Source organism: Excalfactoria chinensis, chromosome 3 (genome assembly GCF_039878825.1).
Source record: "Excalfactoria chinensis isolate bCotChi1 chromosome 3, bCotChi1.hap2, whole genome shotgun sequence".
NCBI classification, from domain to species: domain Eukaryota; kingdom Metazoa; phylum Chordata; class Aves; order Galliformes; family Phasianidae; genus Excalfactoria; species Excalfactoria chinensis.
Window position 1 is genome coordinate 29,655,669 of NC_092827.1, and position 15,418 is coordinate 29,671,086.

The 15,418-nt window shown below is 37.0% G+C and overlaps 1 protein-coding gene across 2 annotated transcripts in view; it reads right to left on the reverse strand.

Annotated features, from left to right (window-relative positions):
- Positions 1-1,622: 1,622 nt before the first annotated feature.
- Positions 1,623-15,418, reverse strand: part of PHIP (pleckstrin homology domain interacting protein) — a 103,075-nt gene continuing 89,279 nt past the window's right edge. The window contains exons 33-40 of one of the 2 annotated variants that reach the window (XM_072331402.1): positions 14,738-14,810; positions 14,318-14,368; positions 13,799-13,948; positions 12,446-12,598; positions 10,356-10,519; positions 9,598-9,881; positions 9,110-9,271; positions 1,623-7,942 (exon numbers count right to left, since the gene is read on the reverse strand). In XM_072331402.1, the coding sequence (XP_072187503.1) occupies positions 7,302-7,942; positions 9,110-9,271; positions 9,598-9,881; positions 10,356-10,519; positions 12,446-12,598; positions 13,799-13,948; positions 14,318-14,368; positions 14,738-14,810 (1,678 nt within the window). In that variant the 3' untranslated portion in view covers positions 1,623-7,301. Of the gene's footprint in view, positions 7,946-9,109; positions 9,272-9,597; positions 9,882-10,355; positions 10,520-12,445; positions 12,599-13,798; positions 13,949-14,317; positions 14,369-14,737; positions 14,811-15,418 lie in introns of both variants that reach the window. The other variant, XM_072331401.1, reaches the window with a different exon arrangement.

The window sequence follows — 15,418 nt, forward strand, 5'->3', positions numbered from 1 at the left end:
GTTTTAACAAGGTAGTGAAGACTTTGTGCACTCACATCATCTTCCAGATGTCAGACATCACTTATGCCACCTGCTGTAGCAGAAATGCAAAGTCACAGCCTGAAGCAATGATTGAGCATTTGGTGGGAAGGCAGGGCCAACCCCTTAGAGCTCAGGTGCATGTAATGTACCTGAGTGACCAGAAGGGGTGGAGCCAGGACCCCTTCCAGACCTCATTTAAGGGTTGGCATTGGCAGTGAGGGCATCTCACTGGAGATCCCTGCCTACCTGAGGCCTTCCAAAGGAAAGCAGTTCTTTTCCTTCATTTCTCTATCTGGGTCTCCTGCATTTGGGTTCATTCTCATTTGCTGTAGCCAAAGACTTTGCTACCCTGCTGTTATTGCAGTACTTTCTATCCCATTATAGCATTACATGTGTCAATTCTGAAGGAAGCCTCACTTTCTAATCCAAGTAGGACAACTGCAGTAGGGTTCAAAAATACACGACAGACGTATGATGATAGAGAACTGGGACATGATTGTGTTTTAAAGATGGTGTTCACGATTACACTGAACAATATCCCTTCAATACAAAAGACTATAAACTTCCTATAAAATCATTTCAAGTGTAGTTCCCTAAAAGAAACAAACAAACAAAATTATTAGGTGCTGAGAGACAAGATCAGTAACAAAACTAAAGCCAGGCCTAATGCCAAAACCAGGGACCTGGGGTGGTTTGCTTAGGGGAAAAAAAAAACACCACTTCTAGAACACAGAGATATTGAGTATGTGTAGAAGCACCGATTTTCCATACAAATGTAGGAGGAAAAGTATGTTGCACTGTCAGAACTCTGGAATTTTTCCTCTCAGTGCAAAACACACCGTTGACTAAAACTCACGTGGGTACTTGAGGGAACCAGAGACATTTTTCTCCTGTGCAAACGGGACTTTGCCACAGGACCCATCATGGGCAATTCTGATAAGAGCCCCAGACCCGTATTCCTGCATCTTGACTGCCCCTGGTCCCAGAGCTCAGCAGCAACCCTACCTGCATCTGTTTGGCTGAACAGGGTTTTGCTATCACTTTCTTGGGGTTACAGATAAAGTACATGAGGAGAAAAGATCATTTGTTAAAGCAAGTAAAGTAACAGGTGAAATTCAACAGAATCCACACGGTGCAGTATTTGAGATATCGAGCGTTTCTTTCTGCCTGCAAGTTTTTAACTGCTTGCAGAGCTGCTGAGAAGCAGAGGTTCCTGCACAAATTGCTGTAGCTGTGATGCAGGCAGCTGTCACATGGGCAGGGCGATGATGCTTCCTGCAGGATGAGGTTACCCTGCTGATGTGTGAAAACAACCTAAGAGAGCTGGCAACAGCTCATCTTCAGTGCCAGATGCTACTGCCATTATATTGCCTCCGGATCTGCAGTTTTAAGTGAAAGAGGTGACAAAGCAGCAAGTTCTGATTTCTCTTGAAGGTTACTGTGGCTGAAATTCTGTCTATAGCCACGTAACGCATTAGGAAACACAGCTCCACAAGGAACAAAAGTCAGCTGATTTTAGGCTGTTTTGAAGAACACAGAATGCAATTGCCCCAGCACACAGTAAATCAGCAGATAGAAACGAACACTGTCGGACAACTTAGAAAAACATGTTTTCTATTTATTTAAAAATAAGTTTGTAGTTACTACATTGCAGTGACAGTAATTCTTACACATACATTCTAGTTTGTATAAAAGGATTCAAAGTATTATGCATCAAAACTAACATAGAAAGTGTCCACATAACAGTAAAGAAATTTCCAATCCTTATGTACAAAAAGAAAGGGCACTGTTATCCTGGTGAGATACTTCAGGTTATAACATGATCATCCAGAGCTCTGGAAGGAAAAGGAGAAAAAAACAAACCAAACCCAACCAAACCCCTCGATAAAGCTAAGGAATTAAAGTTTTTAAAACTGTTACTCATTACATACAACAGATGTGTTTTACATAATTCTGTACAAAATAAGTGTAATTCTTTAATCTGAAAATGTGTCAGTTTCAAAATTAACCTTTCCCGGTAATTTCCTTGAAGTTGAGCTCAATTCTATACATATTTTCAACGTTGTGAAAGAATTTAATTCGCTTGTGATCATTATCCAGTTGTCTGCCAGTTCTGCAGTTTTAGTATGGTCCAAAAATGTAACTTCTGTATGGTCTCAATGCATCAAACCAACACACGCAGTTGTAAGCACAGAACAAGTACATGTACATCATACAGGCACGTGTGTACACGCCAGGTACTTAGATTTCTTTCTACTCCTAATTTTTTATGACCTCGTTCTTCTTTCAGGGTAGAAACTGTTAGCACAACACTACCTTCCTTCTCTAAAATGTATAATTCGCATTTGAAGTGAATTTCCTGATGTATTTATCTGCATTAGAAAAGATCCAAATGGCTACTTGTCTCACCACCTCACCCCTAAAAGCTAAATGAGGGGGGGGGAGAACAGCACAAGAATCTCCTTGATCTGCAATTTAAGAAGCCTTTTAAAACAGCCTTTCTGGAGCGTTTCCTTCTCTAGCGGGTTGTAACACAACATGGCAAATTCCCACATCAGAATTAGCACAAGTGCCACAGCGCCTGGTGGTAAGCTGTAGTTCACCAGGCTACCTGCTGTTTCCCCCAGACACAGTAGCAAGTGTACAAGCCGTATTCCTGCCTCAAAAATAGGAAATCACATCAACCATCATCACCAGATTTGTTATTGGAAATACATTGTCAGCTTCGGCCAACCTTATGGAATTGGATACACTTCATTCTGCATACGAACAAGCATTTATATACAATAATTTACAGCAGAAAGCGAACAGCCCTTCTATCAGTTCAATGCCCAAGTCCCCTTGGAAAGCAATTTGTTATAACAACTTTGGGGAAAAAAAAAAAGAAAAAAAAAGGAGAAAATATGTAGGAATCTGTAAACAGAAAATGAGCTTTTGCTGTTCCTAGGTGAGGCCTGAAAGCCCTCCACCACCGCAGCCTCACAGCACTGCTGCAGGGATGCGCTGAAGTTGGTTTCTTTTTTAAACATACAGCTGTATTAAAAAAAAAAACAAACGACAGAAACCTTGGAGTAACTATGGTGGACAAAAGACACTACCTTAGAGTAAGGTAAGGACTCGGGACACAACACAATTACTAGGATACCTCTGTATCCCGATTGACCAGCAGTAGGCTATAATTACCTCCGCAAGATTTGCACGCTACACATTAAATGCAAATGTTGATGAAAGTGAGCTTGAAATCCTCTAACCTCCCATCTAGCATTTAAGTACAGGGGGAAAGGACTCTGGTTAAGTCTATTGCTTTTACAGGACCAGCCAACCATTTAATGTGTGCCTAGATTGAAATTACACATGAAAGCGTGGACCTTTAATTCCTCAGCCCAACAAAGGTGAGCAAAAGATTTAACAACACGGTGCAGAAATACTAACGAGCTCAAAGTTACCAAATGGACTGACTGTTCTTTTGTTGTACGTCTCGCCTTTTTTGTTTCTATTTGGTAAGGCAAAAGCCTTCGGCACAGAATCAGAATTGGTACTCACGAATACTTGTACAGCAATACAGTGAGTAATTTGTCTCTACACTACCATTTATTTATTTATTTTTTAATAGATATTATATATCCTACGTGCTGCATCAGGGTCCTTCATCAATTAATAGTTTTACAAATATTAAGTCATAGTAATATTCAACTCAACCAACTCAATCTTACAAATCTACCCACAAACTGATCACACGTACAAACCAGACACTGTACAAAGCAACATATGCAAATATATCACACGGCAGTCCAACCACTGGAGGAAGACATTTTTCTGTAGAGTCGTACCACTGTCATTGCTGAGCGACAACGAACTCCAGTCAGTATTGACATCAATGATCAATATAGCGGTAAGATTTAAGTTCAGTTCCTGGATAACACGTTAACAACAGAAACAAAGTGGCAGAAGAGTTGTTAAATATGTAGGCACGAGTACAATGATTTCTGTTACACATTTAAAGCACACCGGTATCACAGAAACAGAAATTACTTCCTCATCTGCAGTCAGAAAACACACTGCTATTAAGATACCACTCAGTGGTCAATATCAATTGGAACGTTCCCCAGCATAGAGCAGAAATATCAGAACAGTATCTTCATGTAAATATAAACAAATGCAATGAATGTATGCGTGTTAATTGCTACCAGGTCTGTAAGATCATCTGATCACATATGACTATGAACCTATATAATATTTAAAATGCTGATGTGAAACAAGCACATGGGAATCTGATAGCCCGTTTTCTGAGTTGTTAGGTACTTGGGATGGCATTACAGAACATGTACGTGGCTGCAAGTTCTTCGTTATCAGAACACTGACCAACAGTTTATTGCTCACATTACGGAATTTAAAACTTGGCCATCAAAAGCTCCTTTTCTGTCTCGGTACAGTGTGTCACAACACCAAATAATACAGTTTTTCCCAACCCAATGCAGTCTGATGGTGACTGAAGTCTCAAGTAGTTTGCAACCTACTGAAACTAAATTATAAAAATAAACCTTTTAAATAAGTCTGATATTAACTTCTAATATCATCTGTGTGTGTGTGTGTGTGTGCGTTAAAAGTTACCTAACTGACACACAATTGATTTTAAAAGTTTTGAAAAACATTTATGTATGTAATAGGAAGTTAAAAATATTGCCTAAGTCACCGCTGTCACTGAGTGGGAAGAGTAGCCCTGTTCTGCAGGTAAGGCCTTCTATTCTCATAAAATGAAGATGGATAATTTTCTACCTAGTGTTAAAGGGAACAGACATTATTTAAGTCTCCAAAACTTACATACAGGGTATTTCTGATATATAAATATATACATAAACATGCCATATAAAACATTATTACAAATGGAGTAAATACAGAAGTTGAATTTTAGATATAATCTATTTTGTATATTACAATGCAGATAACATCAGGAAATTACACGTTTTCAAATGATTGCCTTCATCAGTGAGAATTGACAAAATCAACAGGTGGAAGCAATTAGCTTTGAATTAGGAAGCTGTACTGTAACTGAACAGCCACAGTTCATCTTACCACATGATCAGTGATTCCATTTTAATTGAATAATAAAGACATGTTCCTTGAAAAACAGATACAGAACAACAAATGAAATGCAAAGTGATCCCTGTTCCCCCAATTTATAATCACAACAGTTCAAAGAGGATCTGGAAGAATATTATAGTCATTTCTTTTTGGTAACAAAATGACTAACAAAATTACATCAAACTGAGCATGGTGGATACTGGTTTGTCATCCACAATAGCATTTTTCCATTCCTCTTTGTGCCAGGTATCAGTGTTCTTTGCTCAAATATCAATGCTTTTTTTGTAACAGAAAATAAAGAGTGAGGAATTAGGCCCCAAATACGTATATGGAATCCGTGCAAAATTTAAGGTTTTAATTCTGTATGCCCTCCCGGATACCGTCAATGTCGTTTGTTAAAGAAAAATGTTACTAATAGAAAGAATTGTTATAAAGTAAGGGTGTACGGAATTGAGGTTTCATGTCAGGTTTATTTCTTCAGCTAAGTTAGGGTCACACAGAAATCTGTCACACTACCCAAAGTTCCAAAATAATGCATCGTCAGAAAAATTTGGTTACATTTTTGTACCATACCAGATTTCAGAAAATTGGACTACTTCCGTATTTGTTCCTTAACACTGGACAACGCTCGTTTTGAAGTGATAGAAAATGGTATTAAAGGTTGTTTGTAAAGGTATAAAATAACTAAATGTACCATAAACAAATAAATAACTGCTCTTCTTTTCCATAGCAGTACATATAACAATACATTCCCCTAAGTCATATAGTTATCATTTACAATAGACAACTTAATTTTACTAAGGATGCAAGAAATAATAGAATACAAGGCACAATCATTAAATGGAATTTTTCTTTAGGGTGAATATTGACGTATGTCAGCGTGATATACCATAAAAAGTGCAGAAAAACGCAATGTGCAATGAGACCACTGTATAAAACATGATTGCATAAAAAGTGATTTGGCCTTTTTAACCTTAATAATTGAAAATAACCAATCTTCCCCTTAAAATTAAACTATAAAGTATGACATTTTAAAATTTATTTTCAATTCTAGTGCTATCTAAAAAATCCTGAAAAAAATTTATACCTGGGAAATATTTTATACGTACGTGTTTATGTATATATTAATATATACACATACACTCTTCTTTGTAGCTCATTTTAGCCTCTTAAGCACGTCTCAAGTTGTAGAAACAACAATCAATCTGGATCAGAAAGTAAACATCGTAATTCCATACCTGTCCTGTAATTTCCTTGAATCCTTTAACCAATTATACATTTTGTCTAAAACATCTCTGTCAAAGGACCCCACCAGTGCATTATTTTCTACCAAAAGTACCAAAAAAGGATACAGTTCTGAACAATGTTAACAACTTACTATTTAAAACAATACACAGCTTTTTCACTGCAAGTTGTATGCTGTACTGACACTCAAAAAGAAAAAAGGCTTTCCACTGCACTGATTCTCAGTCTTTGGCACAATAAACAGAGATTTAGTGATTGATACAAGAATCAAGGTCTGAAAAATTAGACATTAGTCAAACTTTTTCCAATGTGGATATATATATGTATATATATATATATTTGTGATTACATTTTTGCTATGTTTGGCAGAACTTGGATAAACCAACAGCCTGTGGTAGGCTTCTTTTGCAGTTGAATGCTCCATCACTACTGAAATCAAGCATTTTCAGATTAGCAAAGTTTGGTATTTTTGTATTCGTATTTAACAGAAATGTAAGTGAATTTACTGCCACTTTTTGTGAAGATCTGCCTTCCTAGGCAACCTAACTTTACAATCAGAGTGTACCTTGCTTGGTCAAAAATAGATTTCTGTTTTCAGTTTGTGGCATTAAAAGTTCCGTCACCTTTTCTAATTGTGTAGAGTACTACGCACTACTCGAGTGGAGTAGTTCTCAACTCTGTACGTCAGTTGGAAACTGTTTCAATTATTCTCAACTACGAACAAAATGACTGTTGAAATGCATAACCTATTTGGAGGGCAATAAATAGCAAAAGTTTAAAATATATATTTCTTTCAAAGAACGTTCTTTCAGTTTGCTTTTTTGCTAGATCTTTCTCCCAAATCAGAACATATTCTTCTAGCCCATAATAGCAGCAGGGAAGCAGAAGTCTGTTCTGCTGTTCCTTGACTGTACCTGCTTCATAGCATTCTGAAGTAGAACACTTGGTAAAAGTTACCAACCGATTAAATTAGCTTTTGCTTTTTCAGTCAACTTTCGGACTCTGCCTCTGCTAGAAGTTCCAAAAGTTAAGGAGGTGTCTTCAAACAATAGCTGCCTTTGCTCTTCCTCAGAGTCGTCTTCGTTGTAAAAGGCTGTCCTCCTACCCTGGTTTCTAGTTCTCATGTGAGGTTCAGAATCTTTAAGCTCCTCAGACCCTTCTTCCATAGGCTCATCTATCTTTTTCCTCCTGCTTCTTGTTTGCATTTTAACATTTGCAGGAACTAACAGGTCCGAGCCTGATGGATGCGTCTTTATCTTTCTTTTTGGCTTTCTACCCCCACGGCCTTTTTTTTGTACCAAGTCTTCCTTCATATTATTTTCAGAAAGCGAATTGCATGCAGTAGAAGCAGAGGCTTCTTCTAGTACATCCTTTGTGGTCTGGGCTGTATTCTGCTCTGAAACCTTTTGCTGTTCAACCATTTGTAGCTTTTTTGGTTTTCTGCCTCTTTTCTTGTGCACCACTTCACAAGTACTGTTATTAGCCTCAATCTTCGGTTTCCGTCCAGGGCCTCTTTTAACTGGAGGCTTTGAAGGCTGCCCTCCATGTCCGTTTACCTGAATGCTTCCTGATGCCAAAGCATTATTCTTGCAATCTGCTGTAAAGAACAAAAGAAACAAAACATGAGAGTATGGAAGATTGAACGGATTTGCATTTATGTTTATCTTCTCACTGCATTAACAAAACTCTTAGTAAAATATCTGAATGGATTCAAAGTGATTATCAGATCCAAGAGACCCAAGTATAACTCAAAGAGTTTCATATCAATAGACAACAATGACTAACTTCTAGCTGGTCTTAACTCAAGGTAGCTTGGGACAAAAAAGAAGGAGAAAAAATGCAGAACAAAAAGAACAGAAGAACAGATACAGTCTTTTTCTTGGCTGATGCAAAAGAAGTGATCGAAAATTCACACTTGTTATTTGTAACAGCAAAAAGTTGTTCATAAAGCACTGCTGCAAGGATATGGAATGCCTCACAGCAGGTCACCTATAGATAAATGAAAGTTGTTTACAGCCCAAGGTATCATCTTCTGTAGTGATTTCATTAGATTGAGCTTATTTCAAAAATAAGTGAGGAAAAGGTTAGAAATGTGTGAGACAAAAAAAAAACAACAACAAAAACAGACCATGCAGTTTGCTAAGATGTCTCATCAGACAAATGTCAGAAGAAGACATCTGGGGAACTGTACGAAGGTTTTCCTTGCTGAGTGGTACTGAACCTGTTCATGCAAAATAGGACCCCTTACAGAGGTGCTCTGATACCACAGCCTAAAACATGACCAAGATCAGATTCATAGTATGATCCCTTTGACTGAACAACCATGCACAGGTTCTGCAGTGTTCAAGTACACCCAATAAAGCACTAGTAGCACACAGCTCTTTTTAGGAATAGTTGTGCCACAGACATCGGGAATTTATGTGACCGGTCCTCCAGCCATGTAACAGGCACATGCTCTGCCATGCAATACAGTAACAACTGAGGCCTTTGTGAGAACGCATGTAAAGATAATTTAACATATCAGAATTGGCTTGACAACAGTATTACCACACCATGCAAATGGTGCTGTGAGCAATAAAAATCATGTTAATTATCAAGAAGAAAACTGTGGCCAAATTATTCCATTAGACTTCCTTAATCTGCAAAATCATAACATATATTAATTATCCTACTTGTAAATTATAAAGTCTGAAGTGCAACTACAGTCACTACATGAACAAAAAGGTGTATGGGGGGGAAGTTTTCCAAAGAAACTTCGTACCTTGTTGATTAACAGCAGAGGATTTTACTTTGCGTTTGAGTGGCTTCTCTTTCTCGGGATTTTCTTTTGTGGAGTTATTCCTAGTGTTATGACTGTTATCAGATTGGCTGGAGACTGGTAAAATATTCTGGTTCTTGGAATGTTTGGTTGAATTCTCCAGTACTAGAAGGGATAAAAGAAAAGGATAAAAAGAAAAGAAGCATATATATATTTATAAAAATACTTGATACCATGTTTAATCTTATCTGTCTAAAAAGGATACCACAAGAAAGAAACTTGAATCTGTGATTAAGGAGTGGAAAAAAGTTTCCTGGATTAAGTAACATACCTTAATCTGTTCAATTTTTTGCTGATGAACCTCAAGGCTTGAAAACAACACCAGTCTTAACTGAGACAAACACATCTGATTTTCCAAAAAACGACATTTATGTTTAGAAAGATTCTCTGTATAAAAAAGGTGAGCAGGAAAAATAACTCTAGCAACTCACCTGACTTTCCTGACGCTGCAGTAGCATTAGGTTTTGTAATTAAAGGCTTTATTGTTAAAGGCTTTCCTCCTGAAGAAGTAGATGGTTGCTCTGTAGAAGCCACATCCGTTATCCCCCTATTGCTTCTAGTCCTTACAAGAGAAGAGGTTTCAGCTGCTTTTCCATTCATCTGAGGTGGGGCATGCCTCGGTGCTGTTGATCGCGCAGGCATAGAAGATGAAGAGGAGGAGGCAGAAGGTTCTCCCTTCAGCTGAGGTTTTATTAATCTCCTTTTCCTTTCAGGACTGCAAAAGAAGTAACAATTTGAAACCTGGATGACCACTCATGTGTACACTTATGTTGTACAGGAATACATAAAAATAAATACTAGTGTCTGAGACCACAGGAGAAATACAATCATCTCTGTATCAAGTACGTTACAGATATGATGTTTTCTGAAGAAATTTCTGTAGTTGTGAGCCTTTGAAAAGTAAATCTTTAGGAAAGGATCACAATACGTGCTACAGGTATATGACAAAGCACGAAGCCATCACTATCCTCACAATGCTGATTTACCGTACATGTTTAGCACTTACACTAGGGATAGCTCCAGTTAAAGGTCTAAAACCTCCCACACCATACCAACTTGCATTTCAAAGCTATCATTCTGCAACAGAGGGGACAGTAAAGGAAGTATTAAGAAACCACCACATTAACTTCTATTCAGGTATGTCAAACACGCACAGCCCTTCACAAAAACCATAAAGAAATGAACGTACCTCGATGCAACACTACTGGAAACTGAGCTGCTTCTGCTTCTTTTTTTCCTTCGTCTCTTTATTGTATTTCTTTTATGAAAGCGTAGGGCAGATTTATAATCTGATAAAATAGAGCTTATATGTTCTTCAAAGAAAGCAGAAAGGCGCAAACTCATGCTGTAGATCTAAAAAAGAAAAAAAAGGCACTAAATGAGCAAGTTTTCTATTCTTCCAAAGCATCAGTTTATTTATCTACTGTGGTGCAATATCTAGAAAAGGTACAGACCAATATGGAAATATTTTAAAGAAATATACAGAAATTGCAACACGTTTATGCTAATCCAGTTTGTAGCAACTGTTCTCATAGTTCAAGAAGTATATTATACTGAAGAGCACGCACAAGCAAAACGAAAATCCAGAAAAGCCATGTTTCCAGCTGTCACTTTCCAACTGCCTTTCTAGAATGTATTCCTTTCCAGCTTTTGAGGAAACAATAGAGAAAGATCCCTACTGGAATTTACTTGTTCATACCCAGGGTAAAGAAAACTGATTTTCTTCTGCATTACGTTGCACCCATACATCCTAAATTTGAGCACCTCTTTATTCCTCTTAGAGATGATTTAGTACTACTGGTGAGTTGGTTGCAATAACTATAACAGACAAATTAGAACTATGTAGGCACACATTTTTCTTTTCTTTTATTTTTCCCCTCTGTTCTTGGATTGCTTACAGAGAGACACAATCCAACTCACTTTAGATCACAGCTAACTGATGGCACACAGCTGCTATTAATTCTGGAAAAAGAAATTCACAAGTGAACTGACTAAACACTTTAAGAAGGGACACAGAAAAGTCTTGAAATACGAAACATAAAAACAGTATTGCAACAGTTGACATACCAAATTATTTGATAGCCAGACTAAACAGTGGATGCGACAGATACTGAGTGTTTCTGGAGAGGACATCCAAAGAAAATGCATAAAATATGTGAAAATATGTAGAAATTAGATACAAACGTATGTCTGACATGCCAAGAAAAAAAAAAAAAAATCCAATGGATTTTACATTTACTTTTCAAGAAAAGCATCAGTGATGCAGACTAAGATACTAAAAATATCACTGACTTGTAAGAGTGAGAATAAAAACACTGCCATGCCTATGCATGAGAGCAGAGTTTCCAGAATATTAAAATGCCCAACCACAAAACACTCCACTTTTGCTTCTAAGTAAAATACAAAGGAGCTACAAGCTTAATTCTAATAACACAGTCCATTAGGAAGTACATGGAAAAGAAGGTAACAATGTCAGAAGAACCACTGAAGCCACACTGGAGCCAAAACAATGACCAGAATTCTCCTGCTTTGGTTCTAGCAGATAAAGTAACATCACAACAGAATCTAGATCTACTCCAAAAACTTTGGTCTTTGTTATAACGACCGGAGAAGGGACTGATTTTTCAGGCTGTTCAAACTCTGAGTGGAACTACTACTGACTGCAAAGAGAACAACCACTGAAAAAGTTCTTTTAAGGCCCCTCCGCCCCCCCATTAAGCCATTTGTTCTGCTTAATAACAGTGGCTTTGCAGGCATAATTCTGTGCAAGATTTCTGGGAAACAGAACTGTTCAAGTGCCTCTTTACTGTCTCACCATATTCTAGTGAACATTATTATTCTCTGTTCTCTGTGTGATATTTCTGTTTCGAACAACTTCAGAGGTGGAGGTATTTGGGGGTATGTATATGTGCACATCTCCACGCACGATGAAAATCCTATTTCTTCTACTACTGTGCACACAACCACATTTCTACAGTCTTTCCTGCAGTACAGATCTCCCTCCTGATCTACTTTGAAACACTCTGAAACAAACTAGCAGAACATCGGAAGTACAGCCATTTAAACAGCAAACTTTCTTTCAAAATACAAGGCTGCACTACCTTGTCAGAAATATTCATATTTGAAAACCAGAAATAATTAAATTTAATTGATTACTGTAAAAAACAAAAAACACCTCATTTCTGATTTTCTGTCCCGTCAGATTTTTTAAAATCATAAATATACTTAAAAAATTAAACAATAATAAATAAATAAATAAATAAATAAATCAAGTCTTACCCTTGATCTTTTACTTGGTGTGTAGGCCTTTGAATTGCTGAAAATGAGTCTCACATCTTTACACAACTCCATTGGTGACTCATAGTTACCAGCTTCCAGTGTTTCTCTAACAGTAGCAAAATCCATGGGGGTGTCAATGATATCTCTGTAATCCTGTTAAAAAACAAAGTATTAATATATATTTTTTTAATGTATCATTTTTATCTGAATGAATTTGATACATCTGTTAAAGTGTCATATTGTTTTCACATACTAGCATTAAAACATGCAGTTTGAATATTTCAATCTGATGATAGTCCTGGTGTATTTCTGCTGAAACCTGGATGGAGATCTGACAGTTTAAGAAAGTTAATACTGAAATAATGAAAACTGCACAAACCCCATTCAAACCAATCACAGAATTTTTACTAGGCTACAGGAGAACTTTAATATAAGAAGCTCAAATACCCACACGATGTTGAGTTAATCCATCAGAACACACGCAACCTGTGCAAGAGACTCTGAATGTTAAAAGCTAGGGAGGAGAGCATTTCATGCCCAAACCCAGTAAGGTGCTCCTTCCTTATCTGCTCATTCAAAGATCTGAATCACAAAGGGTGGCTACTCGTAATTAGCCATAGCACGAAGTTTACGTTTCTTCAAAAATTATGGTGTGCACAGCATCAAAACAACAGTGAATAAATGTTACCAGAGCATCAAGACCAACCTAACCACTGACTTCTGAGAGAGAATCCTTTCTGGTTTTCTAATTGAGACAAATTATTTCTCCCAGTTTAATCAGATTCTTTAGAGAACGGAGATCCAAGGCAACAAGACTTTTGTGTTAAAACATTCAGTTTTCACAACTGGCTGCTCACAGCTATTTTCATTCCAGTGAAATCATCCAGGCAGAAAGTTGTTATTGTTATTACAGTTAATATTTTACTGCAGTGCTTCAAAGGATACTTTTTCCGCAACAGTCTTGATGACTGTGATATGAAAATTACTCTTAGTTTATATACTTCTGAAATGAAAACAAAAAATGTGCCACAATAATATCTGTCACAACAAGCAGCCAGACATATTCACTTCATATACGACCATTTTTCACCCAGAAAAGGATACAGGCATCTTAATCTCAAAAGCTGTGCACTTAACAACACAGTCATTTCTTTTAAGAGAGCAGAGATGCACATTTTATTTTGAAATTAAAGAGATAATAAACATTATTATAGGGCGATAATCAAGCACTGACAGAAAAGCTCTGTCAATAATACTGTCTGAAGTCTCAATTAAATGAGGTGAAAAAACGGTCACAATTGAAAAAACCTAACTATTCTATTATAATCAACCTTCCTGTTCTCAAACACTCACTGGATATTCAAGGAGATCCACCGGCTGCCGAAATGGTTCAGAGTCTTCACACTGAAAAATGAGATTCAGCAGCTCCTGGCACTGCTTCTTCCATGACTGAATGTCATACGATTGGGCTCTATTACGTAGCCGCCTCTTTGGCTGATGATCCTGAAATGACAGTATTGTCTGGTATTTATTCAATAAACCACCTCCCTTTTTTACAAAACCAAATGTAAAGGGTACCCTGCAGGACACAAGTTCTGATTAATTAATTAATAACGTGCAACAGAATCACAGAATCATAGAACTGTAGAGGCTGGAAGGAACCTTCAGAGATCAATGAGTCCAACCCCAAACAGCACATGCAGAAATCCTTTTACAATAACAACTCAGGAGAGCAACGCTTCAGTCACAATCAGTTCAAAACTTTCCAAAAATGAGATAACACAACTAAAGACATCCAATTTTAAATCCAGTTTGTTTACAAAGACATTTCATATTATTTGATGCACTATAAACAACAAAATATGTTTTTACCTTTCTTTTTCTAGTGGAAGTTCCTGGCACATTTGTATCTTTCTCTTCTTCCTTTGAGTAAGATAACGAGTTGCATAAAAATGTTAAAAAAAATATAAGCATAGATGAGTAGGTAAGTTCTTTCATACTTCGCCTCGTAATTTGAGACTTAACAATTCTATCCACATCTCTCTAGAAAGCATTTTGTGCTACTGTCAGTTTTGAGAATCTCTCAGAAGTCTAAGGAAAAGCCCTCTGTGCTACAGGACTAGAGGAAGCTGGATTTTTACCAGTTTCCCAACTAACAAGAAACATCTAATTGGCAATATTCCCTACTCTATTAAAGTGACAGAACAAAGTTCTTTTGCATCAAGTGAGAAAGATGCTTCAGTCTCATTTCTCCCATCAAGCACTGACAACATTCAAGACACAACCACTTACCTCATCAGAGTCAGACAACACTTTCTTCTTCATTGCGTTGTATAATAGAATGATGTCATAGCAGCTCTGGTCTCTGTACAAAAAGAAATACATGCTGGTGTTATTTTTCATCTTCATCTATGGGATCAACTGTATTTTGCATAAATTAAGGACAATATTTATGAAGTCATGCTTAAATGAAGCGATACAGTGTTTAGTGCCTTAGGAATACTTAGAGGACCACATTAATAAGAAAAGCTAATTACTGCTCAGAAACTGCAAAATATTTTCTATATTCCATAAAACATAGAATGCTTAACAGTGACATTTCAAAATGAAAAACCGTAATCCCTTACCATAAGCTTATTAGCATTAGGAAAATGTATTGTACTGCATAAAGGGCTTCGGAGCCTATTCAGCTTTATAAGAAGCACTTTATTTGTGTTTCTAGCTCACTTAAATGAGTATATTAATCGGCACAAGTAGACCATTATTAAATAAGAACAGCCATGCACTGCAGTAATTTAGGTAAGTCAATTAAAAAACACACAATTTTAATAACACCAGTGTGCTTAATTAATCAAAAGAAAAGAAGCTATATAGGGTAAAGGCATTAAAGAACTAAAATTAACAATGAAGCCTTTCAGGTGTGCATCTATTCCTAAAGGTGGGTTTCACTATAACTTTAACATCTGATGCAGT